Raw genomic sequence first — 22,540 nt, 5'->3', positions numbered from 1 at the left:
ATTCTTCACCACTGTGAGAAGTAAGTAGTAAAAAGGCTTTAATGGGAGAAAGTCAATGCTAGGCCAACCTTTTATTGTCTGTACTGTCCCGGCATGATAAATGATGTATAGCCACTTTAATCTATTCTCATTGCAAACAGTGGCAATAAACTATGTTAACGCAAATGGCAAAAATGTGCACATAACCCCATATGGAGATAGACTACAATTTTAATTAACACAAGTTATAGAAAAGGTGAATAAGTTTAGTCAGTTCAGTGCTTTTCATATGAATGTTTATTGCCTGGTACAATATAAATATAATATAACTGGTTTAAGAGATGTGACATTTCTGAGCCATATCAGCGAGATACACTTTCTGGCGCCTGCTTCTGACACTGTTCTGAGTGGGTTTACGCCATGCATGCTACATAATAAAGTCAACGGCATAAACAAGGGTCATTTAATGTAAAACAGCATAAAAGTAAAAAAAGGATTTTCTACACACCCTACGGCAATCTAAGCTTCTCTTTGCAGAATCTCAATTCAAGGATAACTAAACAGCATGCTGCAGATTCATCAATAGCATTTGCTATGAAATCATTCAATATATATAAAGAATAGGGCACACACTGGTATCACGGCATATAGATCATAGCTTCATTATTCGCAGGAGTCTTCAACCTCTGGAAATTGAAAACATGAGATGATTTATAATTTGTCTGCATTACACACTGTGAATAAATCCATACATAACAGTGATTTGTACATATGGCACATTTATCTGTCATCTGAGCAATGTCTACAAAAGAACCTCAAAGTCATGCTTACTCATCTAAATACTCTTCTTGTGCATTTTACACTCTAGAAATGTGAGACCTACAGGATTATGTGGGCCAATGTTTTGCACAATAAATATTGCTGTAGGGTTCAAAGGTATGCTGTCAGATCCCATTCTTTTCTCATGTCATACTGTAACTAACACACATATATAATGGTTATTTTCCTAAAATTCAGATCCCAGATTAATGAGATCAGTGATATCAGAACTTTGCATATGTTGTGCCAATTCATAGAATGTAAAAGGAGTAGGTCTGAGTACTCTACTGAGCATGTGTAGTGTGGGTGCAAGCACACTGGACCCCCTTCTGAGAACATATCCTGGCTACTGTTTAAAATGTATGTGAATCCTGACAACACAACCTAAATTATGGACTCTTTATCTACTGCACTTATTCAATTATTCACAGTCCACTCTTGAGGATTCCATGTTTTCGTTCCACCTAAAACCTTTCTATAGACCACCTATTGAATGATCTTACTATTTAACTTTTCTTTATTAAATGTTTTCAGAACATTGTATGACACTGATTAACATATATCCTGACTGCCACGCTGATATTCTCTAATGCTCTATAACATATATCCTGACTGCCACGCAGACAAACTCTAATGCTCTGTACCATATATCCTGACAGCCACGTTGATAAACACAGTAACATATATCCTGACTGCCCGGCAGACAAACTCTAATATGCTCTGTAACATTTATCCTGACTGCCATTCTGATATTCTCTAATGCTCTGTAACATATATCCTGACTGCCATTCTGATATTCTCTAATGCTCTGTAACATATATCCTGACTGCCATTCTGATATTCTCTAATGCTCTGTAACATATATCCTGACTGCCATTCTGATATTCTCTAATGCTCTGTAACATATATCCTGACTGCCATTCTGATATTCTCTAATGCTCTGTAACATATATCCTGACTGCCATTCTGATATTCTCTAATGCTCTGTAACATATATCCTGACTGCCATTCTGATATTCTCTAATGCTCTGTAACATATATCCTGACTGCCATTCTGATATTCTCTAATGCTCTGTAACATATATCCTGACTGCCATTCTGATATTCTCTAATGCTCTGTAACATATATCCTGACTGCCATTCTGATATTCTCTAATGCTCTGTAACATATATCCTGACTGCCATTCTGATATTCTCTAATGCTCTGTAACATATATCCTGACTGCCATTCTGATATTCTCTAATGCTCTGTAACATATATCCTGACTGCCATGATGCTATTCTCTAATGCTCTGTAACATACATCCTGACTGCCACGGTGATATTCTCTAATGCTGTAACACATATCCTGACTGCTAGCTAATATTCTCTAATCCTCTGTAACATATATCCTGACTGCCACAATGATATTCTCTAATGCTCTGTAACATACATATCCTGACTGCCACACTGATGTTCTCTAATGCTCTGTAACACATAGCCTGACAGCCAGGCAGACAAACTCCAATGTTCTCTAACATATATCCTGACTGCCATGCAAACAAACTAATGCTCTGTAGCTAAGGTTGCCAGTCAACGCAGCAGGTAAACATGAGGGGAGGAGATAAAAGGCATCGTTGACATGGTTATTATTCAATGGTGGGAGTAGGAGGGATTTATCAGATCTTGGAGAGAAATAAAGTAGAGAAAGATAACGTACCAGCTCCTAACTGTCATGTTTATATAGGCTGTGATAGCAAAATGACAGAAGATGATTGGTTAGTGCTTTATCTCTGTCCATTTTATCTTTCTACAAGATTTGATAAATCTCTCCCTTTGTCCTTTAACTGTAATATAATGTTAATGTATTTTCTGTTATATTAGAATACATGGGCATTACTATATGATAGTCAAGGAACGGAACCCATAATTAATACAAATTCACTTCATAATTAATCCCACTTCACTTTTTATCTCTGTATCAGTGGATAGAAACATTAAAGGTATGGAGCGGAGTTGGTATTTCTGAATAATATGTTCCATCTAGTTGTGTAGTCTTCCCATCCCGGACTGGGGGAAATACTGCCCACTATGGTGTATAAATCATGAAGGACAAGAAAGGAAAAACATACTTTGGCAAAGCACTTAACAAAAGACCATCCAAATGTGGAATAGAGAGATCAGTAAAAATAAACTACATCAATGATCACAGAGAATAGGGCTGCCATCAGAAATTGTGGAGTCTGGGACTAACAAAATCACAGCTCCCCCCCCCCCCCCCCCTCAAAGTACTGGGCTGGGGGGCAGGGGAAATGATTTATGTCTCTTGGGCTGGGGGGCAGGTAGTGTATGTCCCTTGGGCTGGGTAGCGTATGTCCCTGAGGCCAAAGGGAATGTAGGGCGGGCAGTGTATGTCCCTGGGGCTGGTGGGAGGGTGGGTGAGTTGGTAGGGTGGATAGTGTATGTCCCTGGATCGGGTGGTATTGTGTCCGGGGGCGGGGCGGGATATAGGGTCGGAAGTGTATGTCCCTGGGGCCGGGGTGTAGTTTAGGTCTATGGGGCCAGAGAGGTAGTGTATGTACCTGGGGCAAGCATCTAGTGTAAAACCCTGGGCTCGGGATTACTGTATGTCTAGAGGGCTGAGGATAAGGTGGGGAATGTATGTCCCTGTGGCATTAACAGGTTGCAGTGGCAGTGCAGGGAGTCTGCGCCAATTACCTAAGGACTGGGATCCGAATAGATATGACAAATGGTTGTGTGTATTGATGGTTTTCGGGTGCCAGCGGGGGTCACTTCAGGCACCAGAAGTGCCTGCTAGCCAGAGTAGATGACAGCTTTTGGTTTTGCGTTCCACAGTGGAACACAAATCCCTGAAGCACTTCAGATGGCCTGGCGGACGTATAGATCAGCTCAAGCTGGCAAGCAGTGTAAGCAGGCCTGTCCACTCTGCCGGCTCGGAAACTACAGTTCCAGCAGTCTGCCCTGATGGCGGCCATGATGGGAATATACTTCTACATGCACGTCAACAGTTATATGTAACTGGCACAGATACCGCAAGTCTCTCCACTCTGAGTTGATTGACCCATAGGGCACAAGTACCCCAAGTGCCCCTGTCCATGTTTTGAGGCAAAATTATATCTGAAACTTCTACTTTATGAAATCTCTATTTAATCATCTCTTACCTGATCCACTCTTTCTCCTCCTCCAGGGGCTGAGATCTAATTTGCGGATCTCAGAGCAATTTACAAATTGTTGTGGGTAACTGTTTGCTATAAAGACATCTCGAGGGACCTCAGTGATCTTTGTGTTGTCACAGATAATTCTAGACATCGTTACTCTTTCAATCGCGCTTCGTTGAGCTGCTGTGAACACTCCAGCTCTCTCGTAATAAAATCTATATTGGAAAAAAATGTAAAATAGTGTTTTGTTGAGAAATACAGAGAATTACATGATTATAATGCAAAAACAGTTGCAACAACATCGTCGTATAAACATGACAAAGCACCAGCAATCTCATTCTTGCCTCCTTCAATAGTTAATACATTTGTCATAGTAAGCTGTTGACGTGTAAAATGCAGTATCTCTCTAGGTACCTCTGTCCCATTGCTCTGAACCCTACATCTAACCACCAAGGGCTTTGCCCTAACATCCATTGGCGTTTTTATAATGGGTGCAGTGTGTGCGGTGCACACGGGACCCTGAGTCCGGGGGGGCCCACACCGCACCCATTTCTCCTATACTTACCTTTCCGGAGTCCATCGCTGACCGTGTGTGGGCCTCCTCCTCTTCCGTAGCACCGCTGCTAGCACACTGACCACTAGAGACTCTGGCACACTGCCAGAGTCTACAGCGCATGTGCAGGACTCAGAAAAAATGGCGTGGCGGCCATGTTTTGGAGTCCTGCGCATGCGCTGTAGACTCTGGCACTGTGCCAGAGTCTCTAGCGCTCAGAGCACTAGCAGCGGTGCAACGGCTACGGGAGAGGAGGGGGCCCACACACGGAGTCTGCACACCCTCCTCTCTAGAGACTCCCCTGCTAACATCCCTGAAACAGCCTAACTGTAGTCTGACCAAGTACTTTATCCTAATAGCCTAATAGGTTGTCTGTAGGTCAGACTAACCACCCCCAAACACCTAACAGTAACCCTCCTCATAACGTAACCTGAGAGCATATCGTAACTGTTGCAGAATATGGGGAGTTGATGTATGAAGCAGTGAAAAGAGTGGAGCAGTGGAGAAGTTGACCATAGCAACCAATCAGCATTGAGGTGGCATTTATCAAGTACATTCGATAAAAACAATGCTGATTGGGTGCTATGGACAATGTCTCCATTTTTGCACTTCTCCATTCTTTTCACTGCTTAATACTGTAAATCAGCCCCACGGTTCTCTGCTCAATGATCAAACATGCAGGGAATATTAAGAAATAAAACTGTACTGTGGCTAGAACACGTAAACTTCATAACATAACATAAAATAGAGGATTTACAGGCTAAGGGGGAAAGAGAGTAGTCACAAAATAAAAACAGACTGCAGTTATAGAATGAGAACAATATCGACATGTCATTATGTTTCAGGTTAGCTACAGCATGTGCCATAATAACTGTTTAGATCTCTTTAGTGTATTTTCTATGTATAGTTAAAAAAAGATGAGTGTGTTGTTTTTATGCTCCCTATGTTTTGGATAAATACTATTTTCTTCTTATATTACATATTACATGGGAGATCTACTCCTGCCTATTCTGATTGTCTGTAAGTACCATCCTGTATTTTGATTATACTGTACTTGATGTATTTTTTTGTGATCAATACATTTTAGAAAAAAGAAATAAATAATATAATTGTTTATTACATCTGGCCATAGGTACCTACCACTAAGGAGTCTATTTACTAAGCCTTGGATGGAGATAAAGTCAACGGAGATAAAGTACTAGCCAATCAGCTCTTCACTGTCACTTTTCAAACCTAGCCTGTGACATGTCAGTTAGGAGCGGATTGGCTGGTACTTTATCTCCGTTGACTTTATCTCCATCTAAGGCTTAGTGAATAGAACCCTAAGACCCCTATTTGCTTCTGTCCTACTTACCGGTCTCCATTTCGGGATCTACTGAACTGGTTTCCAATCAGACAGGACAGCAGTTCACCCACTCTACCATTGGGCAGGAGAGGCTCTGCGACAGCTCCCATCCAGATGTCGATGTTTTTTGGTGTCCCATATAGAGAGATGAATTTCTGTGCTAGTTGTGTATTTTGTAGCACCTGAGCTAGTTCAGCTACATTGGAGGGCTGAGAGAGCCCACAGAATTTCCTCCATGTATTGTATCCTACAGAAATAAGTAGGTGAACTCACTGAATGCACAGAAACACACACATATAGATTGGCCTTTTAATAAATCAGACTAATAATATTCAGCAGATGTCATGTCAGTGTGGTAAAACTTCATGGGGTAAATGTTATAGGGTGCAAGAAGCCGGAGGTGCAGGAGTTTGTGCGAGGCGAGAATGCCTGTATTTTTAAAGCAGCAATCATTTTGCCTTGTAAATGATTGCCACTTTAAAAAGATTCTCGCACCCTATTAAATTTGCGTCCATGTGTTTAGATTATTATTATTATTATCATCCTTTATTTATATGGCGCCACAAGGGTTCCGCAGCGCCCAATTACAGAGTACATAAACAAATAATCAAAACAGGAAAACAGCAACTTACAGCTGAAGACCGTATAGGACAAGTACAGGGTAACTAAACATAGCTACATCAGCAGATGACACTGGAATAAGTATCAGGTGGCAGAAGACTGCTGGAGTTGATGCCGGGGGAGAGGTAGGGAATTCCAGAGAAGTGGTGCAGCACGTGAAAAATCTTGGAGATAGGAGTGGGAGGAAGTAATCCGTAGGCAGGAGAGTCGGCATGCAGTAGCAGAGCGAAGAGGACGGGTGGGAGAGTAAAGGGAGATAAGGTCAGAGATGTAAATGGGAGAGGAGTGGGTGAGGGCTTTGTAAGAGAGTGTGAGAAGTTTGAATTGGATTCTGAAAGGGAAGGAGAGCCAGTGAAGGTCTTGTAGGAGAGGGGAGGTGGATGTAGTGCGTTTGGTGAAAAAAATGAGCCGGGCAGCAGCATTGAGGATAGATTGGAGTGGAGAGAGGTATTTGTCAGGAATGCCAGTCAGGAGCAGATTACAGTCGTCCAGTCTGGAGATGACCAGTGAGTGGATAAGAATCTTAGTAGCATCCTGGGTCAGAAAGGGTCTGATCCTGGAAATATTTTTTAGATGAAAACGGCAGGTTTGTGAGAGGTGCTGAATGTGTGGTTTGAAGGAGAGGGAGGAGTCAAGGATTACTCCAAGACATCGCACTTGGGGGGTAGAGGAGATAGTAGTGCCATCAATAGATAATGAGATTGTGAGAGGTGAGGTTATGCGGGAGGGAGGGAAGATGAAAGCGCTGGGACATCCAAACAGAGATTTAGATCATTAACAATTTGGAGTTACAGATAATAAATTATCTAAACATTTCCAAACTACGGAAAACAGCATTTTCATAGAGAAATCTGTACTCGCTACATGTATCGAAGATAAAAAATAATTAATTGCTGTTTCACAGTTTTGAATGGACACAGAACCTTTTCTGTGGCAGCTCTATAGATACCTGGTAGTCCATGCTCCCGGCCACGCTGCATATTGAGGGCACCCAGATCAAGACCAATGCGCTGGAACAGCTCAAAAAGATGATCCCGGAGCTCATCCACTAAAATTTGGTTCTGTCGATTCAGCTTTGCTTGATTAGCCATAAGGCCACGAAGAATAGGGTCAACGCCTCCTGCAAGTACAAAATAATACAAATGCAATAGGACATCAGATATATATGACGAAGAACCACTTCTGTGGGTCACTTGTTCAAGAGCATAGGTTTATGTAACCTATAGGTATACTAAACTTACCTTCTCTCACAATTCTCCAGGTGTTGAAGAAGGAAAGGTGCAGAGGGATTGGAGGCAAACTTGGTGAGGTCCGGTAACGATCCACCAATCGATAAATAAATGGCTGGATCATCGTATGACCCATGCGGAATGCCAAGCTGAACACATTGGATGCTCCAGGGTTGACAAATTCATTATAACCAGTGTATTGAGGAACCAACCGGGACATTGAAGAACCCAGCAGCAGGGGCAGCCAGTCCTTGTAGTTTATTTTCTGGAATGAGACAATGCCAAGTGGAAGCCAAAAGTGACACAATAAGTTGCTGCTAAGAGGACAACACTAGATAGAAGTATTTTAAGGTAACACTTAACCTAAAATTCTAACTTCCTACAGATTCCTCAGAAGCTGCCTCCAATGTGCCTGCGCACGTTTCAGCATCATAATAGAATTAGAGATTATATAAATGTTAGGACTGCCGGAGCCTTTCTTCATTAGAAAATTGTTGCAGATATTTACAGCCTGCTTGGTATTTCAGTCACACTACAGCACAGCCTCACCTGTGTAATGGCTCCAATGATTTTCCTTGTTTCCTGATAGAGGATCTCTCTTGACCAGCTTGGGTTCATTCGCCGTAACTCAGTTGCTATACGGTTGTGTTCTCGCACAAAGATCGTGTGAAATGCAGTTAGACCTGGCTGCTCACTGACACGGCCGTCCCCTGAGAAGCACATAACAGATATTTGATGATGAGTATTGTTAATACAGCCATTATCCACAGGACTGACACAGAAACATATAACTTACAGGTCCATGCATACTGACTTTTGGTGATCATGCAAATTAGTATTACTGCTGTAGTAAACTAAAAGGTTAGTTACCATTATAATTCTTCCAGTTCACTGTAAATCCACTGTGTACATATTAGAAGCACATTGTTGTGCACTCACACAGGTGATCATACCACTATAGAAACTTTCTATATCGGTTGTCTTATGAAATATACAGATGGGTTGTGCTCACCAGCCAGGAAGCATGGGAGTCCAGATGTCTTGTTAGTCTGTACACAGAAATCATTTGCTTGTGTGCTGAAAGGCAGGTAAGCGAGCCCGTTATCATTAAACCTGTTATTCACAGCCATGAGGCCAAGCTGGTTGTTGTTGTTACGAAGCGTCCTGGCCAACTGATTGGTGCTGCCATATACTTGGCTGGCATCGACGTATGAAGTGAGAATATTCATCTGTTCCCGAACACAGGACCCGCGCACAAAGGCGGGAGATGAGCGGAAAAGGGGGATACAGTCGCTGCGGTTGGTTATTCGAGGGTCATTTGGGGGGATCTGCAAAGGGAAACAATATCACAACTTCTTGCTTCACACATTTGTTACAGTGATATTCATAATCTGAGGTCAGTGTAGTAGGGTGAATTAACAAGGGCATAGTGGCATAATACACTCTTGACTTGATACTCATGTATACAGGCCATATGTACATATGAGAATTAAGCCAGCCTTTATCTGTGCCTGCAGACTATTGTCCACAGAAGCGGTGTATGCACTGAAACACAACCTCGGGATAATGACACTCGGCATCCTGGGCGGCGGTATTACATACCGAACTCCCTGATACTATCAAAAATGTTCATTACAATAAGTCTTTCCCCTTATGGGAGTTCTGTTCCTTCATCAAAAGGTGTTCACACGATAGGACAGATTTGCTAAAGGGATGGCGTTTGGTGCTGTACAGGGACATTCTCTACATCTATGGCAATGAACACTAGCTTCTCACCCTCAGTGTCTAAGCAAAAAGTCAAGACACGAATCTCTGCAAGCCACAAATACCAGTCAGTGATAGCAGCTCTGTAACCCAATGGGCATCTGTCTTTCATTACCTCATTCTGGCGTCCAACTGGGGACTCAAAGGTCCTGTTGCGAGCATTAACGCTGTGACCACAGTAGTTCCTTACGGAGTATACTGTCATTTGTCTGCATGCAATGAAACTGTAAAATGCTCATATCCCAATGGCCATGTTGAGTAAATGCAGAATGTTCTATGTCTTATATTCTAAACAGGTCGAGAGGTCAGATCATGTTGGGAAAGTGCGGTCTCCTATGTCTGTATAGAGTGTAACAGAAGTGCATAATCCTTTCTCTATCGTCCTAGTGGATGCTGGGGTTCCTGAAAGGACCATGGGGAATAGCGGCTCCGCAGGAGACAGGGCACAAAAAGTAAAGCTTTCCGATCAGGTGGTGTGCACTGGCTCCTCCCCCTATGACCCTCCTCCAAGCCTTCAGTTAGATTTTTGTGCCCTGCCGAGAAGGGTGCAATCTAGGTGGCTCTCCTAAAGAGCTGCTTAGAAAAGTTTAGCTTAGGTTTTTTATTTTACAGTGAGTCCTGCTGGCAACAGGATCACTGCAACGAGGGACTTAGGGGAGAAGAAGTGAACTCACCTGCGTGCAGGATGGATTGGCTTCTTGGCTACTGGACATCAGCTCCAGAGGGACGATCACAGGTACAGCCTGGATGGTCACCGGAGCCTCGCCGCCGGCCCCCTTGCAGATGCTGAAACAAGAAGAGGTCCAGAATCGGCGGCAGAAGACTCCTCAGTCTTCTAAAGGTAGCGCACAGCACTGCAGCTGTGCGCCATTTTCCTCTCAGCACACTTCACACGGCAGTCACTGAGGGTGCAGGGCGCTGGGAGGGGAGCGCCCTGGGAGGCAAATGAAAACCTATTTGGCTAAAAAATACCTCACATATAGCCTCCGGGGGCTATATGGAGATATTTAACCCCTGCCAGAATCCACTAAAGAGCGGGAGACGAGCCCGCCGGAAAAGGGGCGGGGCCTATCTCCTCAGCACACAGCGCCATTTTCCTTACACAGCTCCGCTGGTCAGGACGGCTCCCAGGTCTCTCCCCTGCACTGCACTACAGAAACAGGGTAAAACAAGAGAGGGGGGGCAAAATAGTGGCAAAAATTATATTATAAAAGCAGCTATACAGGGAGCACTTATTATAAGGCTATCCCTGTCATATATAGCGCTTTGGTGTGTGCTGGCAAACTCTCCCTCTGTCTCCCCAAAGGGCTAGTGGGGTCCTGTCTTCGTTAAGAGCATTCCCTGTGTGTCTGCTGTGTGTCGGTACGTGTGTGTCGACATGTATGAGGACGATATTGGTGTGGAGGCGGAGCAATTGCCAAATATGGGGATGTCACCTCCTAGGGGGTCGACACCAGAATGGATGCCTTTATTTATGGAATTACGGGATAGTGTCAACACGCTAAAGCAGTCGTTTGACGACATGAGACGGCCGGACAATCAATTAGTGCCTGTCCAGGCGCCTCAAACACCGTCAGGGGCTGTAAAACGCCTTTGCCTCAGTCGGTCGACACAGACCCAGACACAGGCACTGATTCCAGTGGCGACGGTGACGAATCAACCGTATTTTCCAGTAGGGCCACACGTTATATGATTTTGGCAATGAAGGAGGCGTTACATTTAGCTGATACTACAGGTACCACTAAACAGGGTATTATGTGGGGTGTGAAAAAACTACCTATAGTTTTTCCTGAGTCAGAAGAACTAAATGAGGTGTGTGATGAAGCGTGGGTTGCCCCCGATAAAAAGATGCTAATTTCAAAGAAGTTATTGGCTTTATACCCTTTCCCGCCAGAGGTTAGGGCGCGCTGGGAAACACCTCCTAGGGTGGACAAGGCGCTCACACGCTTATCTAAACAAGTGGCGTTACCCTCTCCTGAGACGGCCGCACTTAAAGATCCAGCAGATAGGAGGATGGAAAATATCCAAAAAAGTATATACACACATACAGGTGTTATACTACGACCAGCTATAGCGACAGCCTGGATGTGCAGTGCTGGAGTAGCTTGGTCAGAGTCCCTGATTGAAAATATTGATACCCTGGATAGGGACAATGTTTTACTGTCTTTAGAGCAAATAAAGGATGCATTTCTTTATATGCGTGATGCACAGAGGGATATCTGCACACTGGCATCACGGGTAAGTGCTATGTCCATTTCGGCCAGAAGAAGTTTATGGACGCGACAGTGGTCAGGCGATGCGGACTCAAAACGGCATATGGAAGTTTTGCCGTATAAAGGGGAGGAGTTATTTGGAGTCGGTCTATCAGATTTGGTGGCCACGGCTACAGCCGGGAAATCCACCTTTTTACCTCAAGTTACTCCCCAACAGAAAAAGACACCGACTTTTCAACCGCAGCCCTTTCGTTCCTTTAAAAACAAGAGAGCAAAGGGATATTCATATCTGCCACGAGGCAGAGGAAGGGGGAAGAGACAGCAACAGGCAGCTCCTTCCCAGGAACAGAAGCCCTCCCCCGCTTCTACAAAAGCCTCAGCATGACGCTGGGGCTTCTCAAGCGGACTCGGGGGCGGTGGGCGGTCGTCTCAAGAATTTCAGCGCGCAGTGGGCTCACTCGCAGGTAGATCCCTGGATGCAGATAATATCTCAGGGATACAGGTTGGAACTAGAGACAGATCCACCTCGCCGTTTCCTGAAGTCTGCTTTACCAACGTCCCCCTCCGAAAGGGAGACGGTCTTGGAAGCCATTCACAAGCTGTACTCTCAGCAGGTGATAGTCAAGGTACCTCTTCTACAACAAGGAAAGGGGTATTATTCCACTCTATTTGTGGTACCGAAGCCGGATGGCTCGGTAAGACCTATTCTAAATCTGAAGTCATTGAACCTGTACATAAAGAAGTTCAAGTTCAAGATGGAGTCACTCAGAGCAGTGATAGCGAACCTGGAAGAAGGGGACTTTATGGTATCCTTGGACATCAAGGATGCGTACCTCCACGTTCCAATTTACCCCTCACACCAGGGGTACCTCAGGTTCGTCGTACAAAACTGTCACTATCAGTTTCAGACGCTGCCGTTCGGATTGTCCACGGCACCTCGGGTCTTTACAAAGGTAATGGCCGAGATGATGATTCTTCTTCGAAGAAAAGGCGTATTAATTATCCCATACTTGGACGATCTCCTGATAAGGGCAAGGTCCAGAGAACAGCTAGAGATGGGATTAGCACTGTCTCAAGAAGTGCTAAAACAGCACGGGTGGATTCTGAATATTCCAAAATCCCAGTTAATGCCGACAACTCGTCTGCTGTTCCTAGGGATGATTCTGGACACGGTTCAGAAAAAGGTTTTTCTCCCGGAGGAAAAAGCCAAGGAGTTATCCGAGCTTGTCAGGAACCTCCTAAAACCAGGAAAGGTGTCTGTACATCAATGCACAAGAGTCCTGGGAAAAATGGTGGCTTCTTACGAAGCAATTCCATTCGGCAGATTCCACGCAAGAATTTTCCAGAGGGATCTGTTGGACAAATGGTCAGGGTCGCATCTTCAGATGCACCAGCGGATAACCCTGTCTCCAAGGACAAGGGTATCTCTTCTGTGGTGGTTGCAGAGTGCTCATCTATTGGAGGGCCGCAGATTCGGCATACAGGATTGGATCCTGGTGACCACGGACGCCAGCCTGAGAGGCTGGGGAGCAGTCACACAAGGAAGAAACTTCCAGGGAGTGTGGACGAGCCTGGAAACGTCTCTTCACATAAACATTCTGGAACTAAGAGCAATCTACAATGCTCTAAGCCAGGCAGAACCTCTGCTTCAGGGAAAACCGGTGTTGATCCAGTCGGACAACATCACGGCAGTCGCCCATGTGAACAGACAGGGCGGCACAAGAAGCAGGAGTGCAATGGCAGAAGCTGCAAGGATTCTTCGCTGGGCAGAGAATCATGTAATAGCACTGTCAGCAGTCTTCCTCAGCAGACACGACCTTCACCCGGGAGAGTGGGTACTTCATCCAGAAGTCTTCCACATGCTGGTAACCCGTTGGGAAAGACCAATGGTGGACATGATGGCGTCTCGCCTCAACAAAAAACTGGACAGGTATTGCGCCAGGTCAAGAGATCCGCAGGCAATAGCTGTGGACGCGCTGGTAACGCCTTGGGTGTACCAGTCGGTGTATGTGTTTCCTCCTCTGCCTCTCATACCAAAAGTATTGAGAATTATACGGCAAAGAGGCGTAAGAACGATACTAGTGGTTCCGGATTGGCCAAGAAGGACTTGGTACCCGGAACTTCAAGAGATGATCACGGAAGATCCGTGGCCTCTACCTCTAAGGAGGGACTTGCTTCAGCAGGGTCCCTGTCTGTTTCAAGACTTACCGCGGCTGCGTTTGACGGCATGGCGGTTGAACGCCGGATCCTAAAGGAAAAAGGCATGCCGGAAGAAGTCATTCCTACTTTGATTAAAGCAAGGAAGGAAGTAACCGTGCAACATTATCACCGCATTTGGCGAAAATATGTTGCGTGGTGCGAGGATCGGAGTGCTCCGACGGAGGAATTTCAACTGGGTCGATTCCTACATTTCCTGCAATCAGGATTGTCTATGGGTCTCAAATTGGGATCTATTAAGGTTCAAATTTCGGCCCTGTCGATTTTCTTCCAGAAAGAATTGGCTTCAGTCCCTGAAGTCCAGACTTTTGTTAAGGGAGTGCTGCATATACAGCCTCCTGTGGTGCCTCCAGTGGCACCGTGGGATCTCAATGTGGTTTTGGACTTTCTAAAATCTCATTGGTTTGAACCACTAAAAAATGTGGATTTGAAATATCTCACATGGAAAGTGACCATGCTACTAGCCCTGGCTTCGGCCAGGAGAGTGTCAGAACTGGCAGCTTTATCTTACAAAAGCCCATATCTGATTTTCCATTCGGACAGGGCGGAACTGCGGACTCGTCCGCATTTTCTCCCTAAGGTGGTGTCAGCATTTCATCTGAACCAGCCTATTGTAGTGCCTGCGGCTACAAGTGACTTGGAGGACTCCAAGTTACTGGACGTTGTCAGAGCATTGAAAATATATATTGCAAGGACAGCTGGAGTCAGAAAATCTGACTCGTTGTTTATATTGTATGCACCCAACAAGATGGGTGCTCCTGCGTCTAAGCAGACGATTGCTCGTTGGATCTGTAGCACAATCCAACTTGCACATTCTGTGGCAGGCCTGCCACAGCCTAAATCTGTAAGGGCCCACTCCACAAGGAAGGTGGGCTCATCTTGGGCGGCTGCCCGAGGGGTCTCGGCATTACAACTTTGCCGAGCAGCTACGTGGTCAGGGGAGAACACGTTTGTAAAATTTTACAAATTTGATACTCTGGCTAAGGAGGACCTGGAGTTCTCTCATTCGGTGCTGCAGAGTCATCCGCACTCTCCCGCCCGTTTGGGAGCTTTGGTATAATCCCCATGGTCCTTTCAGGAACCCCAGCATCCACTAGGACGATAGAGAAAATAAGAATTTACTTACCGATAATTCTATTTCTCGGAGTCCGTAGTGGATGCTGGGCGCCCATCCCAAGTGCGGATTATCTGCAATAATTGTACATAGTTATTGTTAACTAATTCGGGTTATTGTTGTAGGGAGCCATCTTTCAGAGGCTCCTCTGTTATCATACTGTTAACTGGGTTTAGATCACAAGTTGTACGGTGTGATTGGTGTGGCTGGTATGAGTCTTACCCGGGATTCAAAATTCCTCCCTTATTGTGTACGCTCGTCCGGGCACAGTACCTAACTGAGGCTTGGAGGAGGGTCATAGGGGGAGGAGCCAGTGCACACCACCTGATCGGAAAGCTTTACTTTTTGTGCCCTGTCTCCTGCGGAGCCGCTATTCCCCATGGTCCTTTCAGGAACCCCAGCATCCACTACGGACTCCGAGAAATAGAATTATCGGTAAGTAAATTCTTATTTTCCAGCGGTAATGGCATGATAGCTAGTGTAGTGTCCTGTGTCTGTATAGATTACTATAGAATTGTACTCTAATAATGCCTAGTGGTCAGGTCATGTTAGGCAAGTACCATGTCTTTTGTCTGTATAGAGCAGTGGTTCTCAAACACTGTGCTGTAGCACCCTGGGGTGTCTCGGGACACTTGCAGGGGTGCCCTGGGTTGGTGGTCCAGGACCAATTCACATTATTTACAATCAATGTAATAGACAAAACCAGAGCTTGTGGCTTTCAATCATAAAACATGTAGACAAACATAATGAATCCTGTTCCCTCACCACATAACTTAGCCTAAGGATGATATATAAACACAATTGACTTAATTTAATATTTTTATCTGAATTGCTCAAAGAGAAACTTTTGGCCTAGGGGTGCCATGACTCAAAAAAGTTTGGGAACCACTGCTACAGAGTATTAAAAAAATTATACCACAATCACGTTCAGTGATCATAGGATGTTCAGAGATGTAGTGTCCTATGTGAATAAAATATAATAATGAGCAGTGGTAGTGGCCTACGTCTGCATGCAATGCAAAAGAATTGGACTATAATCACACCCAAATGGCAGAGCCGGCAAAAGAAATCTTGGGGCCTGGTACACTGATATCTCTGCCCTCCTCCACGACCCTGGCACCCAGTTGCAGCCACCTGAATTCAGAAGTTGCTGCTTGAAAATTTGTTTGTGTTCTACCCACCAAGTTAAGTTGTGGTAGCCATAGCCGGCAATTTAAAAATTAATACTAGGCACCGCGGCCTCATCTTTGAGGATGTAGTTATGTGACCGGCGCCGACGCTGGGATCCCGCATCCTCACAATCCCAACAGTCGGCATGCCGACAGTCATGGACTATTCCCACTCGTGGGTGTCCACGACACCCACAGAGTGGGAATAGAATCTGTGGCGAGCACAGCTCACCCACCCCGCTGGGCATCTAAAAGCCGGGATCCCGGCGTCGGTATGGTGACCTGCGGCGGTCTCCCAACCGCCGGTCACACATACCCAAACCCATTTTTGTACCCCTGGACCTTGGGGCCCCTCTGATCCTCAGGGCCTGGGACGGGTGTATACTTTGTACACCCGCTGCTGAGCCTGCCCTGTGGTCAGGTCATTGATATATTGTAATATGGGTCTTTATAGATTGCAATATAACTGTATTAAGTATTAAATCTGGCCGTGTCTACAATTGGAGGCGGTTGATACAGTTAAAAGATAGACAGTCATTAGGTCAACACCATATGGTGAAAAGGATCAAAAATTCGACAGAGTCAAAAGACCGACAGTCAAAAGGTTCAAGGGGCAAAAGGTCGACACGTGTTTCAGTGTGTTTTTTTATTTTACTATCCATGTGACAAACTATCACCTCAAATAACCTTGTGGTGAGCAGAGCGAGCCTAAAGCATTGGCCCTCATTCCGAGTTGATCGGTCGCAAGGCGAATTTAGCAGAGTTACACACGCTAAGCCGCCGCCTACTGGGAGTGAATCTTAGCTTCTTAAAATTGCGACCGATGTATTCGCAATATTGCGATTACTAACTACTTAGCAGTTTCAGAGTAGCTCCAGACTTACTCTGCCTGTGCGATCAGTTCAGTGCTTGTCGTTCCTGGTTGACGTCACAAACACACCCAGCGTTCGGCCAGGCACTCCCACCGTTTCCCCGGCCACTCCTGCGTTTTTTCCGGAAACGGTAGCGTTTTCAGCCACACGCCCCTGAAACGCCGTGTTTCCGCCCAGTAACACCCATTTCCTGTCAATCACATTACGATCGCCGGAGCGAAGAAAAAGCCGTGAGTAAAATTACTTTCTTCATAGTAAAGTTACTTGGCGCAGTCGCAGTGCGAACATTGCGCATGCGTACTAAGCGGATTTTCACTGCGATGCGATGAAAAATACCGAGCGAACAACTCGGAATGAGGGCCATAGTGAGCAATGCGAGCCCGCGAGGGGACGAATTTCAACAAATGTTGGAGTCGACCTATTGATTGTCGGACTTTTGACTGTCGACCACATGGTGTTGACCTAATGACTTTACTGTCTAACTTGTATACCACACCCATCTACAAGTGGATAATAAGAATTTACTCACCGGTAATTCTATTTCTCGTAGTCCGTAGTGGATGCTGGGAACTCCGTAAGGACCATGGAAAATAGCGGGCTCCGAAGGAGGCTGGGCACTCTAGAAAGATCTTAGACTACCTGGTGTGCACTGGCTCCTCCCACTATGACCCTCCTCCAAGCCTCAGTTAGGTACTGTGCCCGGACGAGCGTACACAATAAGGAAGGATTTTGAATCCCGGGTAAGACTCATACCAGCCACACCAATCACACCGTACAACTCGTGATATGAAACACAGTTAACAGTATGAAACAATAGAGCCTCTCAACAGATGGCTCAACAATAACCCGATTTAGTTAACAATAACTATGTACAAGTATTGCAGATAAACCGCACTTGGGATGGGCGCCCAGCATCCACTACGGACTACGAGAAATAGAATTACCGGTGAGTAAATTCTTATTTTCTCTGACGTCCTAGTGGATGCTGGGAACTCCGTAAGGACCATGGGGATTATACCAAAGCTCCCAAACGGGCGGGAGAGTGCGGATGACTCTGCAGCACCGAATGAGAGAACTCCAGGTCCTCCTCAGCCAGGGTATCAAATTTGTAGAATTTTGCAAACGTGTTTGCCCCTGACCCAGTAGCTGCTCGGCAAAGTTGTAAAGCCGAGACCCCTCGGGCAGCCGCCCAAGATGAGCCCACCTTCCTTGTGGAATGGGCATTGATAGATTTTGGCTGTGGCAGGCCTGCCACAGTATGTGCAAGCTGAATTGTACTACAAATCCAACGAGCAATCGTCTGCTTAGAAGCAGGAGCACCCAGCTTGTTAGGTGCATATAGGATAAACAGCGAGTCAGATTTTCTGACTCTAGCCGTTCTGGAAACATATATTTTCAGTGCCCTGACAACGTCTAGCAACTTGGAGTCCTCCAAGTCCCTAGTAGCCGCAGGCACCACAATAGGCTGGTTCAGGTGAAACGCTGACACCGCCTTTGGGAGAAACTGGGGACGAGTCCTCAATTCTGCCCTATCCATATGGAAAATCAAATAAGGGCTTTTACAAGACAAAGCCGCCAATTCTGATACTCGCCTGGCAGAAGCCAAGGCCAATAACATAACCACCTTCCACGTGAGATATTTCAGATCCACGGTTTTTAGTGGTTCAAACCAATGTGATTTTAAGAAACTCAACACCACGTTGAGATCCCAAGGTGCCACAGGAGGCACAAACGGGGGCTGACTATGCAGCACTCCTTTTATAAATGTCTGAACTTCAGGTACTGAAGCTAGTTCTTTTTGAAAGAAAATCGACAGAGCCGAGATCTGTACCTTAATGGAACCCAATTTAAGGCCCATAGTCACTCCTGCTTGCAGGAAATGCAGAAATCGACCTAGTTGAAATTCCTCTGTTGGGGCCCTTTCGGCCTCACACCATGCAACATATTTTCGCCATATGCGGTGATAATGAGTTGCTGTAACCTCTTTCCTGGCTTTAGTAAGCGTAGGAATGACTTCCTCCGGAATGCCCTTTTCCTTCAGGATCCGGCGTTCAACCGCCATGCCGTCAAACGCAGCCGCGGTAAGTCTTGGAACAGACAGGGCCCCTGCTGCCGCAGGTCCTGTCTGAGTGGCAGAGGCCATGGGTCCTCTGATATAAATTCTTGAAGTTCTGGGTACCAAGCTCTTCTTGGCCATCCACGAGTATCGTTCTTACTCCTCGCCTTCTTATTATTCTCAGTACCTTTGGTATGAGAGGCAGAGGGGAGAACACATAAACCGACTGGTACACCCACGGTGTTACCAGAGCGTCCATAGCTATCGCCTGAGGGTCCCTTGACCTGGTGCAATATCTTTTATAGCTTTTTGTTGAGGCGGGACACCATCATGTCCACCTGTGGCCTTTCCCAATGGTGTACAATCCTATTGGAAGACTTCTGGAGGAAGTCCCCATTCTCCCGGGTGGAGGTCGTGTCTGTTGAGAAGATCTGCTTCCCAGTTGTCCACTCCGGGAATGAACACTGCTGACAGTGCTAACACATGATTTTCCGCCTATCGGAGAATCCTTGTGGCTTCTGCCATCGCCATCCTGCTTCTTGTGCCGCCCTGTTGGTTTACATGGGCGACTGCCGTGATGTTGTCTGATTGGATCAGTACCGGCTGGTTTTGAAGCAGAGGCCTTGCCGGCCTCAGGGCATTGTAAATGGCCCTCAGATCCAGAATATTTATGTGTAGGGAAATAACCTGACTTGACCAAAGTCCCTGGAAGTTTCTTCCCTGTGTGACTGCCCCCCAGCCTCAAAGGCTGGAATCCATGGTCACTAGGACCTAGTCCTGTATGCCGAACCTGCGGCCCTCTTGAAGATGGGCACTCTGCAGCCACCACAGTAGAGATACCCTGGTCCTTGGAGACAGGGTTATCAGCCTATGCATCGGAAGATGCGATCCGGACCACTTGTCCAACAGGTCCCTCTGAAAAGTTCTTGTATGGAACCTGCCTAATGGGATTGCTTCGTAGGAAGCTACCATTTTTCCCAGGACTCGCGTGCAATGATGCACCGCTACCTATTTTGGTTTCAGGAGGTCTCTGACTAGAGATGACAACTCCTTGGCTTTCTCCTCCGGGAGAAACACTATTTCTGGTTTATGTCCAGAACCATCCCCAGGAACAGTAGACGTGTCATAGGAACCAGCTGTGACTTTGGACTGTTTAGAATCCAACTATGCTGTTGTAGCACTTTCCAAAATAGTGCTACCCCGACTACCAACTGCTCCTTGGACCTCGCCCTTATAACGAGATTGTCCAAGTACGGGATAATTACAACTCCCTTTTTTCGAAGGAGTATCATCATTTCGGCCATTACCTTGATAAAACACCCTCGGTGCCATGTACAGTCCAAACGGCAGTGTCTGGACTTGGTAATGGTAATCCTGTACCACAAATCTGAGGTACTCCTGGCGAGGATGGTAAATGGGGACATGCAGGTAAGCATCCTTGATGTCCCGGGATACCATGTAATCCCCCTCGTCCAGGCTAGCAATAACCGCCCTGAGCGATTCCATCTTGAACTTGAATTTTTTTATGTTCAAGGGTTTTAAATATAAAATGGGTCACACCGAACCATGCGGTTTCGGTACCCCAACCCGTGTGGAATAGTAACCCCGTCCTTGTTGAAGTAGGGGCACCTTGAGTATTACCTGCTGGGAATACCGCTTATTAATTGCCTCTAGCACAGCCTCCCTGCCTGAGGGAGTTGTCAGCAAGGCATATTTTAGGAAACGGCTGGGGGGAGACATCTCGAATTCCAGCTTGTACCCCTGAAATACTACTTGAAAGAAACAGGGATCCACCTGTGAGCGAGCCCACTAATTGCTGACATTTTTGAGACGGCCCCCCACCGTACCTGGCTACACCTGTGGAGCACCCGCGTCATGGTGTGTACTCACAGGAGGCGGGGGAAGAATCTTGATTCTGGGAACAGGCTGACTGGTGCAGCTTTTTCCCTCTACCCTTGTCTCTGTACAGAAAGGAAGCGCCATTTGACCCGCTTGCTTTTCTGAAGCCGAAAGGACTGTACCTTTGTCTGTGAGGAAACCTGAGGTAAAATTATTTCTTCCCAGCAGTTGCTGTGGATACGAGGTCCCAGAGACCATCCCCAAATAATTCCTCACCCTTATAAGGCTCTCTATGCGCTTTTTAAGTCAGCATCACCTGTCCAGTGACAGGTCTCTAATACCCTCCTGACAGAATGGACATTACATTTATTTTGGATGCCAGCCGGCAAAATATCCCTCTGTGCATCCCCCATATATAAGACGACGTCTTTAATATGTTTTTATGTTTGCCAACTAGTATCCCTGTTTGACAGGGTCACCGACCACGCTGCAGCAGCACTATCTGCAGGTCTCAGTCTAGTACCTGAGTGTGTAAATACAGACTTCAGGATAGCCTCCTGTTTTTTATCAACAGGTACCTATTAAAGTGGCCGTATCCTAAGACGGCAGTGCCACCTTTTTTGACAAACGTGTGAGCGCCTTATCCACCCTAGGGGATATCTCCCAGCGTAACTTATCCTCCTGGCGGGAAAGGGTACGCCATCAGTAACTTTTTATAAATGACCAGTTTCTTAACGGGGGAACCCACGCTTTTCACACACTTCATTTATTCATCTGATGGGGGAACAAAACACTGCCTGTTTTTTCTCCCCAAACCTAAAACCCATTTATAGAGGTGCTTGGGTTAAAGTCAGAAATGTATAACACATTTTTTATTGCCGGGATCAAGTCACGGATATTCCTAGTGGATTGTGTATATGTCTCCACCTTGTCGACACTGGAGTCAGACTCCGTGTCGACATCTGTGTCTGCCATCTGAGAGAGCGGGCGTTTTTGAGCCCCTGATGGCCTTTGAGACGCCTGGGCAGGCGCGGGCTGCGAAGCCGGCTGTCCCACAGCTGTTACGTCATCCACCCTTTTATGTAAGGAGTTGACACTGTCGGTTAATACCTTTTACCTATCTATCCACTCTGGTGTCGGCCCCACAGGGGGCGACATCACATATATCGGCCTCTGTTCCGTCACCATATAAGCCTCCTCATTCAACATGTCGACACAGCTGTACCGACACACCGCAGACACACAGGGAATGCTCTAAACGAGGACAGGACCCACAAAAGCCCTTTGGGGGGACAGAGTGAGAGTATGCCAGCACACACCAGAGCGCTATATAATGCAGGGACTAACTGAGTTATGTCCCCTATAGCTGCTGTTTTTATATATAATGTATACTGCGCCTAAATTTAGTGCCCCCCCTCTCTTTATTAACCCTTTGTAGACTGCAGGGGAGAGCTAGGGAGCTTCCTTCCAGCGGAGCTGTGAGGGAAAATGGCGCCAGTGTGCTGAGGAGATAGGCTCCGCCCCTTTTTCGCGGCCTATTCTCCCGTTTTTTATGGAATTCTGGCAGGGGTATTTACCTCATATATAGCCCC

The 22,540-nt window shown here is 46.0% G+C and overlaps 1 protein-coding gene across 1 annotated transcript in view; it reads right to left on the bottom strand.

The window, feature by feature from the left end:
• Window positions 1-258: 258 nt before the first annotated feature.
• The window catches only part of LOC135050078 (myeloperoxidase-like), a 59,679-nt gene continuing 37,397 nt past the window's right edge, over window positions 259-22,540 (bottom strand). The window contains exons 7-13 of the mRNA XM_063956217.1: window positions 8,717-9,032; window positions 8,254-8,414; window positions 7,717-7,969; window positions 7,425-7,595; window positions 5,864-6,101; window positions 3,960-4,171; window positions 259-665 (exon numbers count right to left, since the gene is read on the bottom strand). Coding sequence (XP_063812287.1) covers window positions 643-665; window positions 3,960-4,171; window positions 5,864-6,101; window positions 7,425-7,595; window positions 7,717-7,969; window positions 8,254-8,414; window positions 8,717-9,032 — 1,374 coding nt within the window. The 3' untranslated portion in view covers window positions 259-642. The remainder of the gene's footprint in view (window positions 666-3,959; window positions 4,172-5,863; window positions 6,102-7,424; window positions 7,596-7,716; window positions 7,970-8,253; window positions 8,415-8,716; window positions 9,033-22,540) is intronic.

The sequence above is a fragment of the Pseudophryne corroboree genome, chromosome 2 (assembly GCF_028390025.1).
Source record: "Pseudophryne corroboree isolate aPseCor3 chromosome 2, aPseCor3.hap2, whole genome shotgun sequence".
Taxonomy (NCBI): Eukaryota; Metazoa; Chordata; class Amphibia; order Anura; family Myobatrachidae; genus Pseudophryne; species Pseudophryne corroboree.
This window is presented reverse-complemented; position numbering and strand designations above follow the sequence as displayed.